We start from the raw sequence: 20,880 nt of genomic DNA, 5'->3' as shown, positions 1-20,880 counted from the left end.
CTGCTGTTTGTTGGACAGTGTCTTTATTTACGCACCATTGTAAGAAAAAACAGAGCTAGTGACTATCTATATTATCACCAAGAGTTGTTGCAGGAACATTTTCCGTCTCTGAAATGATGAACTCTTGCCCCCTCTTGTAAAACAATTTCACGGTTTCTTAAAACCGATATGTATTTGGCTACAGTGTGGCAATCGGAACATAGATTTGTGTTTTTGACCACTCTTATAGGAGCTATGCCTTTCTTCTTGATAAGGCCATAAGTCATTGCTAACTTCTCTGTATGTCCCATAAGCAGCTTCTCTTTCTCTGATTCACTTACGTTTTGGTGTATACATCTTGTGTCTGGCATATAACCTGATTTCTTCATCTCAGAGACTAATTTGTATAGCTCAAAGTATATCTCTCCTTCATCCGGATGTGCTTTTCCCTCTGCATAGAAGATGTGAACCGTTTGATCGATCTGAATCCAGCTCCACAGATCCTGGACTCTCACCCTATTATTGCTCATTGAGTTCCGTATGCGTTCAACATCTCCCCATCTGTTCAAATTACTGTACAAGTTTATCATCATCATGTAGTTAGCTGAATTGTGTGGTTCTAGTACTTGAAGCCTCTTCCAAGCGATTTCCGCTAGTTCTAGGTCTCTATGGATCTTACAAGATGAAAGAAATGCACCCCAAATAGTTGCATCGGGTTTTAATGGCATTGTTCGGATAAAGTCCCAGGCTTCATCAAGATAACCCGATCTCCCGAGCAATTCTACCATGCAAGAGCAGTGTTCGATTGTCGGGATAACACCATAATGAGACCTCATAAGATCAAAGTATTTCCATCCTTCTCGGACAAGACCTGAGTTCTTACAAACAGACAAGACAGAGGTAAACGTTATAGCATCAGGTTCAATGCCCGCTTCAAGCATCGCATTGAAAACCGCAATCCCTTCTTCGCCTCGCCTAAACATGGCATAACCCATGATCATACAATTCCAAGAAGCTAGTGGTTTGTTCTTAATGCCCCAGAAAATCTCAGCCGCGCTTTGCAGATCCCCTGATTTTGCGTACATATCTACTAGTGCAGTTGCAACATGTGCATCGCGGGTCAAATTGTTCTTTAGACAGAAGCTGTGAACCTCTTTGCCACTGTATAATAGACTCAAGCACCCTAATATCCTAAGCAAGCTGGATATGGTAGCTGAGTTTGGAGAGACACCTTCTTCCTGCATTTTCAAGAAAATTTTGAGACCATTCCCAAAGTTTCCATTTTTGGAACACCCCGACAAGATTGCAGTCCATGAAACCACATTAGGCTCCACCCCGTTCTTTTTCATCTTCCCTACTACAGCCAAAGCTTTCTCAGTTTTTCCCCAAGTCGCATACCCAGAAACCAGACTGTTCCATGTAACAGCATTAGATTTGATCCCTTCCTTTTCCATTCTACTTATTAACGCTTCAGCTTCCTTTAGCAGACCGGTGTACGAAAGTCCCGAGATGAGTGAATTCCAAGCAACAATGTTCTTCTCATCCATCATATCAAAAACCATCCGGGCGTAAGGCAAGTAGCCAGTTTTAATATACATGTCGATCAAAGTGGTTTCTACATAAACATCATACCAAAGCTGATTTCTTATTACATATCCGTGAATCGCTTTTCCAAGTTTAACAAGCCCTGGTTCATAAACAGCTTGAAGAAGACTACTAATTGAGCTCGTGTTTGGCTTCAGACCAGCAATTTGTATTCTCTTCAATACCGCAATGGCATCTCTGGATAAGGCTTTAGAAGCATAACCTGACAAAAGAGAGTTCCATGTCACTATATCTGGTTTCAGACCACATGTCTCCATCTCGTCCAGGAGACCCATAGCATCATCTACATAACCAAGTCTCGTATAACTCGATACAATCGAGTTCCACGAAGACAAATTCCGGTCTACCATCGAATTAAAAACTTTCCTGGATGATTCAAGCTTGCCATTCCTCGAGTACATGACAATCAAGGAGTTACACATGGACACATTTGATTCAAACCCCAATCTCAGAACATACCCATGAATCTGTCTCCCTTGTGCAAAACCTTCCTTGTTGCTACAAACTTGCAAAAGCTTAACCATCGTACTATCATAAGCTTTTGCACCAGAAAACCGCATCACTCTGAACAGTTTCACAGCCTTTTCCCAATTCCCACTCTGCAAGTTTACCATTACGATCTCGTTCCATGCAAGATCATCTCTTTTAGGCATTTCATCGAATATCTTGTTAGCAAGATCCAAACTCACACATCTTCCATAGAAACCCATCAACGCAGAAACCACTCGTGTGTCTGAATTATCGAGGCCTCTCTTGATCAAACCACCATGGATAGTGAAACCCAGAAACCGATACATTAGAACAGCACAAATTCTGAAAACCATAGCGAGAACTACTTCATCGAAATTTACTCCTTTGTTCTGTAGCCGAACAAATTCCTCTAAGACCTTATACTTCTCTACTCCGAAATCCTCAGCCTTTTCCAAGAAATCCCTCCATGAAACTTGATTCCTTGGGAATCCCAGGAAGAACACAGCACTGGCATATCCAAATTCTCCGAATTCAAGGTAACGAGTGATCAAGCACTTAGAGATGAACTCCAATTCAAATCGATCGATTAACTTCATCATCCGAGCATGAGTAGCTTTAACAGAAACCAGATTTTTGCAACCATTTAGCTCCTTCAACGGATGAAAATCCCAACTTGAAGACGACGGTTCCAGAGAAATTGAGATTGGTATAGATTCAAACGACGCATGTTTGATGTCCAGAGAAAAACAAGCCGAAGAATAATGATTAAGAAGATATCTTCGCTGTGACTGATGAAGAAACAAGGAGCTGTAACAATGGCGGAAAGTTAGAGAGAAGTTCTCCATTTTATTCACTTCACAGTTTCCGGATAAGAGGACGGACCTATCCGTTTTATTTCATTACGAACTCAAAACGCAGCGTTTTATATGTTTAAGATTCACTTGCGGAAGATTAAACATCATTCTCATGTGTTCTTACAACCAAAGCAACAACAACATACATAAACTTGAGCTATTAGTGTTCATCTTCAAGAATGATACAAGACAAGTAAACATCTTCAAGAAAGCTTTACCATTTTTCCCTTGGAGTACCATCAGGGAAAACAGGAGTAAGTACTTTCTCTTCTTTCTTTTTAGGACTACTTGATTTTCTATTTGAAGGACTCAATCCAATCTTCACGCTATCTTCTTCTTCTTCATCATCATCAAAGTTAGGAGGTACATCTTCTTCTTCTTCGTCATCAGTCCAATCACCATCATCATCATTGCCACCATCTTCACCTTCCAAGTAACCATCAACATCAGACCATTCTTCAGCATCACTTTCTTCTTCCTCCTCACCCTCTGCATCGCTTCCATCCATCTCTTCGTCTCTTCCTTCTTCTTCTTTCCTGGGTCCTCCTCTCCTAGGGAACCTCGGTACAGAAACAAGTGCACGCATCTTCTCTTTCACAAGAGTTAGAGGATCTTTATCTATCAATTCAGAGTTCCTGTAAGCTTCTCGTAAGAAAACCGAGTCTCTTTCTCCTTTTAAAGACACATAGAAGAGATCAGGGTGCCTTATAAGCATTCCTCTAAGTTGTTGCGAGAATCTGAATTCCTCACGGAAATGAGTCAAGTGATCCACCAACGTTCTTTTCTCAGTCGTCAAGCTCAAAAGCTCATGAATAACCCCACAAGCATGCTTTTCTTTCTCGAGTGTTCCCGACCTCAAGTGGGAGAAATCCTTGTAAGGAGATATATACCGCATGTCACGGAACTGAGATATCTTCCTCGTCTCACTTTTTGAAAGATTGAGACCCCTTGGAAGCTTAACCCTATTGAACTTAGGTGGTCTATCAATAATCAAATTCCTCTCTTCTGACTCTCTAGTCCTATTATCATCTTCAGATAACTCAGCAGCTGACACTGCAAGCTCAGGATCCCAGTGAGTTAGCTCTAAAGCCGGACCTCTAGGTGTAGGAACCACACGGAAATATTGCGGGTAACGCTGACAAATCGTGTCGCGGAACTCTAAAGGAAGTCCTAAATCAGTCCTCAAATGGGAAATTTTCTCCAATAATATCCGTTTATCGATAGACATCATCACCAATTTCCTCAACTTAACAACTAGTACATCTTCAAGCTCATTCCTAATTCTCATTTCCTCAAGGTACAGCCTTTCAGCTTCTGATGTCATCTTAAATCTCAAAGAATAAGCTCCTTCTTCAACAATCTCAAACACACCAGGATATTTCCTAAGCAGAGCTATAAACCGACGACGTTTCTTCAAACCCAAATCTCTCCTGTATTTACCCAAACCCCTAAGAGACATCATCCTATCAGGTTGACTCACAAGAATCTTCCTAATGTTCAACACTAACTTAAGTTTCTTATCCCTTTGAACAACGCTATCGAAAGTAAGCTCTTTCCTTCTCTTCACAGCAGCTCTCACAGGCTCAACAACAAGACGAGTTTTCCTAGAAGCACTCCAAAATCCGTATTTGTTCCCCAAAATCAAACCTTCCCCCATAAACTGAGACCTCGCAGCTCGAATTGTGGACATGGGCAAACCGGATTTGACAGAAATATTGGTTTTTTCATTGAACGGAGAGTTGCAAGAGACAAACAAAGGCTTATGTGCAGAAAGAAGAAGCTTGGGCTCCATTTTTGAGACTCAAACCTGTGAATTGAAACTCCTGATAAGTCTTCTACGACCAAAAAATTAAGAAATTTGAGTACAGGAAATAAAAAGAAAAATCTCACCTTATCGCTTCGGTTCAATCTAGTAACAGGTTCTGAACAAGAATCTGTTTCGGGTCGCGAAGATTTGGATTGGGGTTTAACGATAAAAGTCATAAAACCCTCCTCTTTTTCCCAGGGCCAGGATGATGCATCTCTCTGATATCCTCTTATAGGTCTTTAACGTAATATTTGACCAGAAGCAGGGGTAAATCTGGAATTTCATTAGTAAAAAACAAATCTCTTAGTCCGAACGATGTCGTTTTGGTCTCTGTTCTTCGGAACAAATTCAACTCGATGGCGAGGAGACGACATTCATCGGCGACGGAGAGTTTGAAACGGCGGAAGGACGGAGGCGAGTCACTGTCTCAAGTCGTAGAACCAGACTCAGATCGGAGACTCATCACCATTTTCGTAATCTTCTTCATCTTGATTCCCGCCGTTTCGATTGTCGTGTACAAAGTCAAATTCGCTGATCGAGTCATCAAAACGGAATTATCAATACGTCACAAGGGAATCGTTAAAACTGATATTAATTTCCAAGAAATCATCACTGTGAGTTCCATAGTTTTGGGTCAATGTTGGAATCCATTGAAGAAAAGCTGAAAACTTTAGGATGAAATTTTCATCAAATTTGGTTTGAATTTGTTTCAGGAACATTCTAAGGCCGCAGAGAATCAACAACTAGGCACTATGATTATCCAGTGTTAGCTTACATTACTCCATGGTAGGTTTCTTTCGAACAGTTTCAGGTTTTAGATATTGAAATATACAAATTGTTGTCACTGAGAGCAGTAGCGATTGGATCTTTATGCTAAAAATGTTGTGCAGGAACTCTAAAGGTTATGACATTGCAAAGATATTTAACTCAAAGTTTACACATTTATCACCGGTATGGTATGACCTGAAGAGGTATGCGGTATAATGTGAGTGTTTGCAATCATCTCCTGGTTTCCAAAAAATAGTGGTGACATTTTTGGTTTCTGTCTCTAGTAGTAGCCAAGGATCTGGGTTGGTTTTGGAAGGGAGACATAATGCTGATAAGGGATGGATCCAAGAGCTTCGATCAAGAGGAAATGCGCTGGTAGTTTAACCAACTTCCTTCCTTCTCTGTATTGGCCAGAGATCGATGCCCTGAAAATGCTGATGCTTAAATTTGTTTTTCCTTTTTTGCTTGTCTGAATTTTTTCTTCCCCTTTTATGTAGATATTACCAAGAGTTGTTCTAGAAGCAATTCCTGGGGAGATGCTTAAGAAAAAGAAACTAAGGGAGAAAGCTATCAATCTTATTGTCACAGAGTGCAAGTAAGGGTCTCCCATAAGTCTAAAATTCCTGTAAAGTTCATGCTCTGAAAAGGATGAATGTCTTTACTCTTTACATAGAGCTTGTAAATTTTAACTTTACCTTGTCATCATGTTTGGCTTGAACTCTAGGGAAATGGAATATGATGGTATCGTGTTAGAGTCTTGGTCAAGGTGGGCAGCTTATGGCGTTTTGCATGACCCAGATATGCGGAAAATGGTATGCCCTGTAATCTCCTTCAGACCGTTTTGATATTTTGTTTTCACATAATGCATCATGTCAGCAACCTTCTTAATAAATCTTCTAGGCACTGCAATTCGTAAAACAACTTGGAGACGCCCTTCACTCAACAAGCTCACTGAGAAATAACCAGCAACATATGCAGTTCATGTATGTCGTTGGTCCGCCTCGTTCAGAGAAGCTCCAAATGTACGATTTTGGGCCCGAAGATCTTCAATTCTTGAAAGATTCGGTTGATGGGTTCTCTCTTATGACCTATGATTTCTCCAATCCCCAGAACCCTGGCCCCAATGCTCCTGTCAAGTGGATAGATTTGACCCTCAAGCTCCTGCTTGGTTCATGCAATAGCATAGACTCAAACATAGCCAGAAAAGTTCTTCTTGGTATCAACTTTTATGGCAACGATTTTGTAATCTCTGGAGGTATATGAACCATCCAAGCTTATTTAAACAGCTTGTTCTCTTCTGGCCTTTCTTTCAAACCTAACTGAATAAAATGTTTTCTTTTGAGCAAGATTCAGGAGGCGGAGGAGCAATCACCGGAAGGGATTACCTCGCATTACTCCAGAAACACAAGCCAACTTTTCGTTGGGATAAAGAGAGTGGCGAGCATCTTTTCATGTATAGAGATGATAAGAACATCAAGCATGCTGTTTTCTATCCTACATTGATGTCAATCCTTCTACGGCTTGAGAATGCTCGTCTCTGGGGTATCGGCATTTCAATCTGGGAAATCGGACAAGGTTTAGATTATTTCTTTGATCTATTGTAAGTTCCATACATTGCATCATGTTCTGTTTTCTTGATGTTATACTTGATCCTCTTTGTTTCACTTAAATCAAATGCTGTGGAACCTTTTGTAGTTAAATGTCTAGTCTCTGTTCTTTGCGTTCTGGATAAAGGACATTTTGGTAAATATGCAGAGGCTTCTCTTGAAGAATCTTCAATATTATGTGGCCACACATTTGACATGCAATTTGGGACAAAGTAAGTAAGTAGTCACAGTGCTCTCCTCTCACACCAAAACATGATCAATAGGAATCTCATCCAAATATGCCACGTGTCAAGCAAGCCATGGCTAGGATTGATTACACAGTCCACGTCAGCTTACTAGAAACAGCTCAATGCTTGTCCTTGACACTTTTCTTCCACTTCTTCTTCATCATCTTTAATCTTTGGGAAAAGTTTGATGATACGGAGAGGATAATTCTTGGTGTAAAAGGAGAAATTGAGAGATAGAGCAATGGAAGCTCTGAAAACCGCAACCTTTAGCCCTATGTCGGTTTTATCCGAGAAAAGATCAGAACCACGAAAGCCTTTCTCGCTCCCTAACCTCTTTCCACCAAAATCACCGAGACCAATCTCCCAAGAAAGCTTCTTGAAGAGATTCAATGGTGGATTGGCTCTTCTAACCTCTGTTCTAAGCAGTGCAACAGCTCCTGCTAAATCTCTGACGTACGAGGAAGCTTTGCAACAATCTATGACCACTTCTTCATCTTTTGATTCGGATGGTCTGATTGAAGGGATATCCAATTTTGTCACGGACAATCCATTGGTTATTTCCGGTGGAGTTGCTGCATTGGCTGTTCCATTTGTTTTGTCTCAGGTTCTGAACAAAAAGCCCAAATCTTGGGGAGTTGAATCTGCTAAGAATGCTTATACCAAGTTGGGTACTGATGATAATGCTCAGTTACTTGACATAAGAGCCACTGCTGATTTCAGACAAGTGGGCAGTCCTAATATTAAGGGTTTGGGTAAAAAAGCTGTTTCTATTGTTTATAACGGTGAAGACAAGCCTGGTTTCCTGAAGAAGCTTTCCTTGAAGTTTAAAGATCCTGAGAACACCACATTGTTCATTCTGGACAAGTAAGGCTCTCGGCAACTAAAAAAGATTCCTTTATTTTTTGATGAAAGTTACATATCTTGAGAGGCTTATGAGAACATTGAATCATTTTAGCTTCTTATATTGTCTGATCACTGAATTATAGTTGCAGCTTTCCTTCATTTGCTCTGCTGCTGCATTCGTTTGCTTTCTGAAAGAATATTCAAAATTGGGTAGTGATAATTATGTCTTATTATATTGCTTTTGGAGAGAAATTGAGAATCATATAGATTTCTCACATTGTTGTCATTTGTCAGTAGTTTAATACAGTCTGATTTATTTGAATGGAAAGCCAGGTTTGATGGAAACTCCGAGCTTGTTGCTGAATTGGTGGCTCTTAATGGATTCAAATCTGCTTACGCGATTAAAGATGGTGCAGAGGGACCTAGAGGCTGGTTGGTGTGTGTTCCTCTTCCTCTCATCCCATATTATTTGCTTCTTCAATTCATTTCAATTTCGACTTATTCACATTTGTTTTTTTTCCCCTGATTTGCAGAATAGCGGCTTGCCTTGGGTAGAGCCAAAGAAGACTCTCAGTCTTGATTTGAGCAGTTTGACGGATAGCATCAGCGGTGTATTTGGTGTGAGTATCCAATTTTACATACATTTAATTTAAGTTTCTGTAACAAATATCGGAAAATGATTTTAACATAAATGTACAGGAGAGTTCTGATGGTGTGTCTGTCGCTCTTGGAGTAGCCGCTGCTGCTGGATTAAGTGTTTTTGCATTTACAGAGGTGAGTCTTTCGGTATCATTCCTCTTTCTCCATCTTCTTGTCTCCAGAAAATTCCTGATTAATCTTACTCTCTATCATCATCCCTACAGATTGAAACCATACTCCAACTACTAGGTTCAGCTGCACTTGTTCAGCTTGCAGGCAAGAAACTTCTATTTGCTGAGGCAAGTTCTTCCCATCTTTCCTTTCTTCAAGATTCAATTTGAATGTGTTTATCGGAGTTGGTGATGTTTTGATGGTTCTTCTACAGGACCGAAAGCAAACTCTAAAACAGGTGGATGAGTTCTTGAACACAAAGGTTGCTCCTAAAGAACTTGTTGACGAGTTAAAGGTGACTAATTTAGGTACATATCTACATTAGTAAAGAAACCCTTTCTATAACTAATTCAACTTTGAATAACAGGAAATAGGAAAGGCTCTTCTTCCTCAGTCAACAAGCAACAAAGCTCTTCCTGCACCAGCAACAGTAGCAGCAGAAGCAGCCACAGCTACAACCACCACTGTCGATAAACCAGTACCTGAGCCAGAAGCAGGAGCAGCTACAACCACCACCGTAGATAAACCAGTACCAGAGCCAGAGCCAGTGGTCGAAGCTGCTGCTGCCGTTGCACAAGTAATCACAGAACCAACCGAAACAGAAGCCAAACCAAAACCTCATTCAAGACCTCTCTCTCCATATGCATCGGTAATGATTCTACTTTCTCATAGAGAGCTCTTTTCGGTGGAAAATAAACAAACCTTTAAGCGGTTTATAGTTACAATTTGGACCTCCGTTGATCCTTGAAGAAGTATCTTTATGCTTTACTAGTTCTTACATGGGTTTTAGTCATCGTTTACTAATCTGATGTGTTTCTTCACTCTTTTGCAGTACCCTGACTTGAAGCCTCCATCTTCTCCGATGCCATCGCAGCCCTGAAAACAGCTAAGAAGCAGTCTCTCTCTTTACTTATTCTGGTTTGTCCTCCTGAAAACAAAAGAACAAAATTGGTCGAATCTTGTAACTTGTTCTTTTTCTCTTCTTTTTTTTTCTCTCGAACTTAGATGCTACCTTGTGTCGAATCTGAGATAAGTAGACTCTGTTTTACTTTCCCCTTTATACCGTCATCGAGTGCTTTTATCAGTTGCAAGTTCAAACAAGAGTCGGTCATCTCGTGAGTTACAAATGAAAAGGGCATCAGAAGGTGTGTGATGGGTTTTATTGGACGAAGTAAAAATAGTAGAGACATTTGCAAATATCTTGTGATTACTGGATCTTTGTTGGAAAGATCTCTTTCTTTCTCTTACTCTAGATCTATATCATAATTTTGTTATGTCTTTAAGACGTCAATACTATCCTGCACCCTATAATTCTAACCAATGAAAAGAACAAATATTTATTACCTTGGATACAGAGTTGACGAAGAAACCTTGGATAAAAACTCGACGAAGAAACTTGTAAGTGTTAATGTATGATAGAATTTCACATGTTGATCTGTCGAAGCAGAATAGTCAAGCTTCTCATAGTATCTTGCTCATGTTATGTCTTTAAGACGTCAATACTATCCTACACCCTATAATTCTAACCAATGAAAAGAACAAATATTTATTACCTTGGATACAGAGTTGACGAAGAAACCTTGGATAAAAACTCGACGAAGAAACTTGTAAGTGTTAATGTATGATGAAGCTTCCATGAACGTGAATTCGTGATCATAATGAAGAAACGTGTGAATGGAGACGGTTGATGGGTTTTTTTTTTTTTTTTTTTTCTTTTTCTTTTTTACCTTTTGTGTAAACATATCTGTTTCATAATTTATCGGAAAAGGAATTATACCAAAAAAAAAAAATCGGAAAAGGAAAATATTTATTATAATATTGATATATTTAAGATGATAATGTCAAATATCCGAAAATTATTAATCGGAGCATTAATATAAACATAAAAGAATACTATTCTAACCTTACTCAAATTAATAAGATTTAGATATCCGAAATTAATCGTAAACGGCTATTAATTGTTAAACTAATTAAAATAAAGATCAAACGTACCGGAATAGATGAAATTTTTGGTATGATCGTCGTGTTCGTCGTCGTTTCAATCTAAATATTTGGAAAAAAAACGAACAAAAAAAATAATATGTAGATCAATGAAAGAGAACCCACCAATTTAGAAACGGTTATCACGCCATCGTATTGTTCGTCGGATGATTATAAGTCTCTAATCCGGAGATTGACTTGAACCCTGACAAAAACATATATTCATAGCATAAAATCGTAAATAGAAGGTAGAAGACCACCTATTAATCGGTTGTAACCTTGTGCAAACTCGATTTAATTTTGACGAATGAAATGTTGGTGTGGTGTCAAAACTTTCTTGGGGAGACTCGAAGATGAGAGAGCTGAAGTCAGAGATAGGCAGAGAGGTTTACATGTGAATTAAGGTATGGAGTGCTAACGTGAACATGAACGTGAACGGCGGTGATTTTTGCACATAATAGCAATTAGATCGAGTTTTGGAAAAAAATATGGATCAGCGTGACATGACGCATATGGATACCATGCATGTCTATCTATTGTAAATCAAAAATTATATTATTGTTCCGCCTTATTTTTGAAACAGAAAGGAATTTTCCATTAAATTTTAATATATTTTATAAGATAGTATCAGATATAGTAGTAAATCTAAAATAGTTGTTATTATTCCATATTTTTACGGAAAAAAGTAAATATTATTTTAAATAAACATGGATAACAATGAATAAATGGCAGTTTTACAAATATTTATTATTATGATAGTGATTTGCTTATTAAAATATGTAAATTTTCTTTTCTTTTTTTGTATTTATCGTCGAAAAATTTAGAAACCCTAAATCATGCACCGCCTCCTATTCAATATAAATACCTTGCTCATGGTATTCAATTTCAGATCATAACTACCCTTGTTTTTTTTTGTTCTTTTTTTTCAAACTTTTTTTTGCTTCTACCTAATTTGAATTTTTCTTTTTATTGTAGGGTGGATGTATGGAGGAGACGATGTGAACTGGTGTATGGAAAATTTGGACCTAATTCAATGAATAAACAGGTGATCTTATAGTTTATATGTACAAATTTGATTTTTTTTTTTTTTTGTATTTATGGTTTCACTATTTTCACCACTAATCAATTTTTATAATCAAAAAGTTTGGTTTCAACTTTTGAGAAGGTAATCATCGATGGTTTGGTATGTTTCTTTTTGTTGTAAAAAGATGAGGTACCTCCCGATTTTGTTGAGGTACATGTTCTTATTATTTTCAAATATGTCTTTTTCAGAAGAAACACTCAACTTTTGATAACACAGTTGCCACAAAGTCAGAAAGATGACTTATTTCAGGGATGAATCTTCAGAGGAGGCTAATTTTTGTCGTTAATACAATTTAAGTATTCCTCTCTTTAGATTAGGGATAACAAACTTGTCTGTTAAATTCAGGAATTACTCTTCGTTGCCAATCTCTCTCCCCAAACTAAAATATTACATATATGGAAGTAGTAACTTAAAGTTTTTGGTATCGAGGTCATTCTAAGGCACTGAGATTCGGACTTTGGTATGTATAGGATTCGTTTTCCATGCACTAAGATTTAATTATTGTTTAATTTATTGGTTTTTAGGTTTCTTTCCATGCTCCGATGCGTTTTCGGGTGTGCCAATGGAAGCTTGCATCACTCTTTACTCCAAGCGTAAGTATGCTCTGCATTAGCTTCTTCTGTTCCATTGGTTATTATGGGTTTTGACTTTTGAGAAATATACAACAATTTAAAACCAGGTTTTGTTGTTGATTGGTTCGGTTTGTATACCATATTTTGCTAAATACATATGACCATAAATAAGACCAAAGGAGCTGGGTTAGCTCCTTTGCCAGCTAGGGTGACTTCGTCTCCTCCCCGTCTTGCGGATTTCCGTTATTCAACGGGTATATTTGAGAAGTATACGGTACTAAAACCACAACCATTGATCTTAGCTTGATCGGTTCTTCCCTAGGATTTATACATAAAAGTAAATTGTTTTGTTTAATAATTTTCCATTGCATGAACTTTCGAGACAACAAGTGGACAGGAGTGTAATGTCATCAAAAGTCAAATCAAACACTGTGAGGAACATAATAGACAACGTTGGCTTCTTTCGCAGCTGCTCAACGTTGTCTCTCCCGATGGTCCCAACACTCTCTTCTTCTTTTTTTGTCAACATTCAAACGTTGTTTAAAATAAATAAAAATGTTTAACCTTAATCATCTTTCTAGATCTTTAAATGCCTAAAACTTCAACTTAATCAGTCAGCAATCCGTCACGTTAATGATTTTGAAAGGAAGACTTTTGTTTTGTTTCGGTTAGTTTTGTTTGTTTAGTATTTTAATCACAAGATAACTCTAATTTCCCATTAGAGTTGTGTTAATTGTGTTGATTATGATTTGGCGTTCCAATTCTGATATTATTTTTATGTTGTAAATCTTAAACTGTTACGTTATTGTTCTATCTTCCTATGTGAGAAAAAAGTAAAATGTTTTAAAATTTTGACATGGATAATAATATAATTGTAAACCTATAATAATTATATTATCATTTTATTTATATTTTTCAAAAAGAAATATATTTATCTTAATAGATTTAATATGATAATGTCAAATATAGTTATAAATCTAAAAGAGTTATGTTATTATTCCATCCTTTTATGAGAAAAAAGCAGATATTCTCTTAAACTTTTAAATTAACGTGGATAATAATAAATAAATGATAATTTTACTAATATGATAATGATTCGGTTTTAATCTTACCAAAAAACAAATAATGATTCTGTTTTAAAAATATATAAATTTTCTTTGTTTAGTTGTAGATATTGTCAAAAAAAAATTCTTAGATCCTCCACTGCCTTAATTTTATGTAAATACCTTGCTTGATATTTAATTTTGATTTGATATCATAACTAATCCTTGCTTTTTTTTCGGCACTAACCATTGAATTTTTTATACTGCCATTTAATTCTTGCATAAAAAATAATAATTAATAGTAGTGTTTATTATGAATGCAGGTTTGTTTTCCATAAAAACTAGATTGGATTTATGGAAGCACGTCATTGTTTCCAGTGCGAGGAAACAAATGTCGTATCACTGCTGTTGTGGCTCTTTAGTACTTTCGTTTCTGTTTATGGCTTTGCTTCGGTTGTATGGTTAGTCATCAATCATTGATCTTCTCATTGTTTGAATATTGTTGCATAGGAAAAATCTTCCTTTTTTATGAATCTTTCAAAAGTTGGGTCCATGCTATTCTCAGTGATTGATTACGTTTATTGAATATTTGTGTGCTTCCTCTGCTGATATTCTAATTCATGCTTTATTCGTCGTCTTTGATACACTCTGATTAACCATTGTGGACCTCTAGAGTCTAATTTGCAATATTAATGCAAGTCTCTTTAACTTACGGATTATGAAGAGCATCCTAAGATCGTTTAATTTGATTCAGGCTTTATGTGGCTAATGTTTGGTCTTGGATGTGAATTAGTCTATCATGTTTCTTGGAAGGTAGGAAGCAATCTTGATGTTTACCAAAATCCAATGTGCTCTTTTGTAGCTCAGTTTTGAAATATGTACTAATTATTGTAAAGGGAACCCGAAACAAAGAGACCATATGTATGATTTTATATGCGAAGAGAAGCTCCGAATTTGAAATCGTCTCCACTCCGGTGATATGTGGCCATGGTGTGAAGGAGTCTGGAGCCATGGTTATTTCAGATTCGGACATAACCGTAATTGTTAAACTAATAAAAATAAGATCAAACGTACCGGATTGATGAGAATTTTTGGTGTTCTTCGTCATGTTCTTCGTCGTATGGATCTAACAAAACAAAAAAAATATATATACCCCATAATTTTTTTTTGTTTGTTAATAGAGAGAACCCACCAATTTTGTAGCGTTAATTGTGACATCGAATTGTTTGTCGGATGAATATAAGTCTCTAATCCGGAGACTGAAGTTGAACCCTAACAAAAACATATATTCATAGCATAAAATTCATAAATAAAAGGTAGAGCATCACATAGCTTTTTCTTCAAAGCCAACACATCTCTCTTTGTAGCCGAATTACTCTCCAGTTTGGTATATACTCAAATTTTCCAATGACTTCCTTCTCGAACCTGGAGCATTTTTGCTTTGCCGGATATTTTTAGGATATGGCTCTTATGTATCTCTTGTGAGTCACTTGATATGTTGTTTAGGTAAAACTTTTGGTTTGAAAGAGAATGATCTACAACAAGCATAATCGGTTATTTGTTATATATGTGGCCATGTTCATATTGCTTTCTCCACAAGCAATTTTCCAGTTTTGTAGCATTCGATATTTAAATTTAAAAGCTTCAATACGTTGTATACATGTGTATGTATGTATATATATGAATTATTCTCAGTTGCACATAGTGGTTTCTAAGGGATAGATACTTGCTCTCTGTAACCCTCTCATTTTTAGTACATATCTTCAGTGTTTACTTTGCTAAGAGCTTCTTGATAGGCATACATCTTTGCAATCTCAGATCAATATACTACAAATACATATACGATACAGTTAAGAAAATGATATTTCTCTTACAACTTTTTATATGGGTTTTATAAACAAGAGATCAACTGAAGGGTTACGCAGCGACCAATGGCGAAGGTAGAGACAAAGATACTACAATAGGGACGATAAATATAACACGATATATACAAAGGAGATGCCTGTTTCTATACCATTGAAATTTTACGTACATAACTACTTCAAAGAGCAAGATGACTTACTTGATAGGTAAGAGATATGGTAAGAGATTATATTTTTCAATTATTTGTTTCCAACTACGAAAAACTCCAGTGACATACAATCTAAAAGCATGAATATGTCATAAAATCAAGAATACAACAAAAACCAGGAAGATGGGCCCAAATTAAAGTCCGAAACTGGACGTGGGGAACCCACGGACAGTGGCGGTCGGAGCGTTACAAATATGAAAGAAACGGGGAAGCGTGAATATGTCATAAAACCAAGAGTACTACAAAACCAAGAAGATGTGCTCAAAGAACGAAACTGGACGTGGGAACCCACAGACAGTGGCGGTCGTGGCATTACAAATATGAAAGAAACGAGTAAGCATGAATATGTCATAAAATCAAGAGTACGACAAAACAAAGAAGATGGGCCTAAAGACCGAAACTGGACGTGGGGAGCCTACGGACAGTGGCGGTCGGGGCGTTGCTAATATGAAAGAAACGAGTAAGCATGAATATGTCATAAAATCAAGAGTACGACAAAACAAAGAAGATGGGCCTAAAGACCGAGACTGGACGTGGGAACCCATGGACAGTGGCGGTCGGGGCGTTGCTAATATATTGTTGGTTTAAATATATAGATTTTTTATATTTAATTCTATTATATATATCAAGATATAAACACTAATAATTGTTTGTGATTCAAAAACACTATTAATTGTTGATTACTAATAATATATATCAAAAGTTATAGCGTTTTACCATAATTCTATATTAATGTCGTTATAAAAATTAGACTCTTGACAAAATTAATTCAATAAATATCCCTAACTTGATAACCCTAAATATTAATTATTAATTCTGGTCTTAATCAACATACAACCCCGCGCTGGGCGCGGAGACCTCCCCTAGTTCCCTATATGACAAAAGGTTAAAAGGGGTAATGAAAAGTGTGACATATACTTAGCATAAACCTATATGTAGAATAATCCATGATTCCTTTATTAAGTGGCTAAGTGCTATGCCTTAATCGGCATCTAAAAAGTGTAGCATTGATGGAAAAAGTGGATGCCTACTTCGATACAGCTTTCAAATAACAGTTCATTCGATTTGGCGGGAGCGTAATGGGAGGAAGCATGGAGAGAAGCCGACTCCTCCTACAACACTCGTCACTTGGACAAACAAATTCGGAACAAGCTCTCGGTCATTAGGAAGGAAGGAGACACACGATACGGACCAAGCCTCCAAGCATGGTTTGCATCAAGAAGCCTCTAATCAACTTGATGTATCTATATTTTCAAAAACATTTCACCATCCTCTGCTTTTGACGTACAAAACGTTGTTTTTTCTTGAATTTAATTTAACATTTTATTCAAAAAAAAAAAGTGGATGCCTAAAGCCTAACTAGTAACTAGACGTTTAACTAAATGTTTAACCAAATTAAATGAATGTCTAGCCTGTTAATTGATTCATTCAATAGTTCCCTTTGTGAATCAATCAACCAATTAACGTATCTCACGATTGATTGCGGTTATATATAGCTTTTGCATGCAACTAATTGTCACAGTTTATGCATCCTCTAAAATATGTTCATTGGCAAGCCACTAAACGTATATATTGTGACAATGTATGATTACATATTTTATGTGATGACTCCGTTTTTCATTAGGTAATGAAACATGTTGCTCTAGATTACCATTTTAATCGCCAAGTTTTATTCAATTTGGATTTTTTTTCTTTTTTTGTTTACCACGACATTGCATCAAATGATAAGCTTGAGGACGCTTCGTCCAAAACATATTTCTTATACCATTCTTTCAAAAGACAAAAGTCACCTTTTGCTTTCTGTCAAAATCCAATAAGACAGTGATCTAATTAATAAACTGTAATTTATCGAACTATAAGGAATTAACTCCATGTACTCTTACTGCTCTTTGAAACCAAATGACAAAACCAATAAATCAGTTAGTGTCACTCATAATATTAACTTATTAAAGAACATGACCACATTTATATATTAAAATGGTATCATATAACTTACGTATCTCTTCCTCCTTCCAAAATTAAATTCGGAATTTAATGAGAATATATTGTTAGCACTGAAAAAAGTTAAGTTGAAAGTTTGCTAGGGATGGAAATTAAATATAGTTTTGCCTTGGGATATTCCCTTCGATGATGACTTACATAAATTTATAGGTCTTCTTATGTTTATTATATCTAACAATATGTTGCCGTCAAAAAAAAAATATCTAACAATATGTTGAAGTTGGAATACTAGATTTTTATGTAGGTAACAATGTTGAATAAACCGAACCAATAAAGCAGTTGTAACGAACACACGACACGTTGCTTATTGTTAGGACCATTTTTTTTTGGCGTAAAGCCAATTTAGACCAATTTTGCATGATTGAGGATGCAAGTATCCAACCCATTTCCATCTTTCGTAGTGACACTCATTTACTTCTGTGATGGCCACATTATATATCTTAAATATTAAAGAGACATAGTTGGGGGATCATTGTTTTAAATAATGTAGATTCTATATTTGCTAATGGTTATATATGTTGAACGTATTACTTGTCCAATTTATAGAAAGTTATGTGTTATTACAATTAAGCTAAATCATGAAAACAATCAGTTAAGTGATACAAACTCGCCGAGAAAACATGAATGGTTGAAAAATATTATTGTGTTTTACAAACGTACAAGAGGACAATAGTTTTGTATACTATATGAGTATATGACACATCCAAATCATTATTTCGTAAACTTCAAAACGCAATAATTAAAAATATTAGATTACTATTGGTTCATAGTCATTAAAAAATGTTTGAAACAAAAAATAATAATAAAATAATTTAAACTTGTTGATCACTTTATGAACTGAACTACTAATAAAAGAAAAGCTTTGAAAACAATTGTTGTTGATTATTAATGATCTTAACTTAATTAACGGCATGTATCAATATCTATTCAACTTATGTTCCAAGAGCCATCATCACAACGAAGTAAATGAAGTCACGGGTACTTGTGATTTTTATTGGTTGCAACTTGCAAGATACTAGTAGCTAACAATAATTAATTTAATTAATGAGAACAAAACCAATTTAGTAAAGTAAGATTCTTTAACATAGAAACCGACCAAACTCGTTGGTTACTTGATTTGGTTAGTTGCTATAAGTAGAAAGGATGGTTCGTGTGCAACCTTCAACATACGACCACTCTCTCTTCTCTCTCTCTTAGTTTCTTTAATTCTTCTTCTTCTTCTTCTTTGTAATACGGTGCCGTTTAACATGGATAACCATCGCAGGACTAAGCAACCCAAGACCAACTCCATTGTTACTTCTTCTTCTGAAGGTAAGCTGAAAACGTAAACGCCTTCGTTTTCTAATTTTTCCATGTTGTTTTTTTTTTTATAACTTTTCTATATAATGAGAAATGTGAATTTTGGTGATGACAAGGAACAGAAGTGAGTAGTCTTGAGTGGGAAGTTGTGAACATGAGTCAAGAAGAAGAAGATTTGGTCTGTAGAATGCATAAGCTTGTCGGTGACAGGTTTGAACCTGTTAATTAATTGATGTTTATTTTTGTAGGAAAATAATTTATTAAACTCTATAATTAAAGTTGGATTTTGTGTTTTATTTTGCCTCTTTTTTTGATGAAAGGTGGGAATTGATAGCTGGGAGGATCCCAGGAAGAACCGCTGGAGAAATTGAGAGGTTTTGGATGATGAAAATTGAAAAGTGATCAAATATCTCTATGTAGTTTCACTAATTGTTTCGATTATATTAGTATTTTAAAAAATTTCACTCTGTAATAAGAAAAACTTCTTAAATCTCAAATAATTAACTCTCAAGAACCATTTATCGTGGACTGTGAATATAGTAGGCCTTCCAAGAAGTGAAAGCATTGTTGGACTTCTCCTAAGCGGAGTTCTTAGGCCCAAATTGATTTTTATGTTTTTGTTTTATTTATTTTTTTTTATTTTTTTGACATCGTTTTTGTTTTATTTTATTAAGTTGATACAAAAACAGAAATTTCATACTAGAAGAAGGTAATTGTAGAAATGTGGATAAATGGATAATTCACTGCTTAAAACACTTGACACGTGAAAGTGGCAAATAACCTACTTCAAAACAGAACAAAAGTGGAAGTCGTTTACAACTTACAAGTAACGTCAAACAAATAGAAAACTTAATAATTATCGACGACTTGCTCCTCTCAAACCTAGCCGCCACCCCCAAAAAAAAAAAAATTTCCGATTGACCTCTCCGGTGGCCGGCGCTTCTCGCCGTTGCTGTCGTGAGAGGGTCCAAATGTTTTTCTTTTGTTGTATTGTTGGTTTTTGTTCTCTTTATGTCTAAATCCGGTGTTGGTGGTGAAGATCTTGCTTGGATGTGACGATGGAACTTCTCGGCGAGTCTTCATGGCTTGTTCGGCAGTCCTTTCTCGTGTCCGGTTCGTTTTCATTGTCTCGCTTGGCTAGAGTCTCTCTTGGGTTCGTTTTAGTTGTTTAGTCGTGGTTAATTTAGGTTGGTTTCAATCTCTGGCTTGCTCTTCATTTGAGAAGAAGTTGCTTTGTTGGCCCTTTCTCGACGGATCGTGTGTACGTCTTAGACGTATGGTCCAGATTTTGTGGCTCACAATCTCTGGTTCTTTGCTTTTGGTGATAGCCCGTTTTGATGGCATGGTTTTGGTTGGATCTCTAGTTCTCCTTGGATTTGTTGATTCTTTCTCTCCCTCTCTTCGGTGGTCTTTATTGTGAGCTCCCCGATTCGATCTGTTGCCTTTCTTGTTTGGAGTTTGGCGTCATCGGTTTGGAGTTTTGTCTCGCTCCTTGTCTCTACACTCAAGACCTGATCGAGGTCTGGTCAAATCAAAGACTTTTATCGAGGCGTCAAATTGTAGTAGGTTTCTACATCGCCGCTTCCAGAAGATTTGCAAGTCTTCTTGTGATTTGCTTCCGTCTTGCCGGATATGAAGTCTAGGATTATTTTATTTGGGAGGTACTCTGGCTTCATTATAGGAGGTTTCGTTAGCTGCTAACGGATTATGTTCATCCACTGTGGTTGGCTTTGTTCATCTAGGAGTAAGGGAGATCTTTTGGCAAGTCTTTTTCGTTTGAGATCTTAGTTTCAGCTGCTGTGTTTCATTTCGCTTTTTGTGGATTGTAATTTCATCGTTTTCAAATGTTTCCCTGTAAC

General features: G+C 36.6%; 5 protein-coding genes across 6 annotated transcripts; 3 read left to right on the top strand and 2 right to left on the bottom strand.

Annotated features, from left to right (window-relative positions):
- Positions 1-40: 40 nt before the first annotated feature.
- LOC9311069 (pentatricopeptide repeat-containing protein At4g01030, mitochondrial) lies at positions 41-2,905 on the bottom strand. Its single transcript, XM_021022334.1, has one exon. It carries the CDS (start codon positions 2,898-2,900, stop codon positions 75-77), a length of 2,826 nt encoding a protein of 941 aa, XP_020877993.1. The 5' UTR covers positions 2,901-2,905; the 3' UTR covers positions 41-74.
- Positions 2,906-2,996: 91 nt separating this feature from the next.
- Positions 2,997-4,924, bottom strand: LOC110227610 (protein ROOT PRIMORDIUM DEFECTIVE 1). Its single transcript, XM_021022336.1, has 2 exons — positions 4,800-4,924; positions 2,997-4,716 (listed from the first exon to the last, which is right to left on the bottom strand). The coding sequence occupies exon 2, from the start codon at positions 4,699-4,701 to the stop codon at positions 3,124-3,126; it is 1,578 nt and encodes a 525-aa protein (XP_020877995.1). The 5' UTR covers positions 4,702-4,716; positions 4,800-4,924; the 3' UTR covers positions 2,997-3,123.
- Positions 4,925-5,037: 113 nt separating this feature from the next.
- LOC9311068 (chitinase domain-containing protein 1) lies at positions 5,038-7,368 on the top strand. The gene is given in 10 exon segments (XM_021022338.1): positions 5,038-5,330; positions 5,430-5,451; positions 5,454-5,502; positions 5,607-5,687; positions 5,769-5,859; positions 5,982-6,079; positions 6,209-6,296; positions 6,385-6,739; positions 6,832-7,084; positions 7,240-7,368. Coding segments are annotated over 10 exon segments (1,308 nt in total). The 5' UTR covers positions 5,038-5,072; the 3' UTR covers positions 7,253-7,368.
- A 92-nt stretch (positions 7,369-7,460) lies between these two features.
- On the top strand, positions 7,461-10,072 carry LOC110227611 (rhodanese-like domain-containing protein 4, chloroplastic). The gene is made up of 8 exons (XM_021022337.1): positions 7,461-8,182; positions 8,495-8,597; positions 8,695-8,781; positions 8,861-8,935; positions 9,025-9,099; positions 9,186-9,266; positions 9,339-9,620; positions 9,804-10,072. Exons 1-8 carry the CDS (start codon positions 7,560-7,562, stop codon positions 9,849-9,851), a joined length of 1,374 nt encoding a protein of 457 aa, XP_020877996.1. The 5' UTR covers positions 7,461-7,559; the 3' UTR covers positions 9,852-10,072.
- Positions 10,073-18,829: 8,757 nt separating this feature from the next.
- LOC9308983 (MYB-like transcription factor ETC3) lies at positions 18,830-19,646 on the top strand. Of its 2 annotated transcripts, none has more exons than XM_021021175.1 (3): positions 18,830-19,033; positions 19,144-19,231; positions 19,342-19,646. In XM_021021175.1, exons 1-3 carry the CDS (start codon positions 18,970-18,972, stop codon positions 19,421-19,423), a joined length of 234 nt encoding a protein of 77 aa, XP_020876834.1. In that variant the 5' UTR covers positions 18,830-18,969; the 3' UTR covers positions 19,424-19,646. The 2 variants fall into 2 exon arrangements, with proteins under 2 accessions (XP_020876834.1, XP_002874998.1); XM_002874952.2 differs by having other exon boundaries at positions 18,868-19,033; positions 19,138-19,231.
- The last annotated feature ends 1,234 nt before the right edge of the window (positions 19,647-20,880 follow it).

The sequence above is a fragment of the Arabidopsis lyrata genome (genome assembly GCF_000004255.2).
Source record: "Arabidopsis lyrata subsp. lyrata unplaced genomic scaffold ARALYscaffold_6, whole genome shotgun sequence".
Lineage (NCBI taxonomy): Eukaryota > Viridiplantae > Streptophyta > Magnoliopsida > Brassicales > Brassicaceae > Arabidopsis > Arabidopsis lyrata.
The sequence above is the reverse complement of the archived record's forward strand: the minus strand, read 5'-3'. Positions and strand labels throughout refer to the sequence as shown.

Excerpts from the sequence above, each read along its gene's own strand:
- LOC110227610 (XM_021022336.1), bottom strand. The coding sequence starts at position 4,701 with ATGGAGCCCAAGCTTCTTCTTTCTGCACATAAGCCTTTGTTTGTCTCT.
- LOC110227611 (XM_021022337.1), top strand. The coding sequence starts at position 7,560 with ATGGAAGCTCTGAAAACCGCAACCTTTAGCCCTATGTCGGTTTTATCC. Across the intron at positions 8,183-8,494 it reads ACATTGTTCATTCTGGACAA|GTTTGATGGAAACTCCGAGC; the intron begins GTAAGGCTCTCG and ends ATGGAAAGCCAG. Across the intron at positions 8,782-8,860 it reads GCATCAGCGGTGTATTTGGT|GAGAGTTCTGATGGTGTGTC; the intron begins GTGAGTATCCAA and ends ATAAATGTACAG.
- LOC9311069 (XM_021022334.1), bottom strand. The coding sequence starts at position 2,900 with ATGGAGAACTTCTCTCTAACTTTCCGCCATTGTTACAGCTCCTTGTTT.
- LOC9308983 (XM_002874952.2), top strand. The coding sequence starts at position 18,970 with ATGGATAACCATCGCAGGACTAAGCAACCCAAGACCAACTCCATTGTT. Across the intron at positions 19,034-19,137 it reads TGTTACTTCTTCTTCTGAAG|GAACAGAAGTGAGTAGTCTT; the intron begins GTAAGCTGAAAA and ends GGTGATGACAAG. Across the intron at positions 19,232-19,341 it reads CATAAGCTTGTCGGTGACAG|GTGGGAATTGATAGCTGGGA; the intron begins GTTTGAACCTGT and ends TTTTGATGAAAG.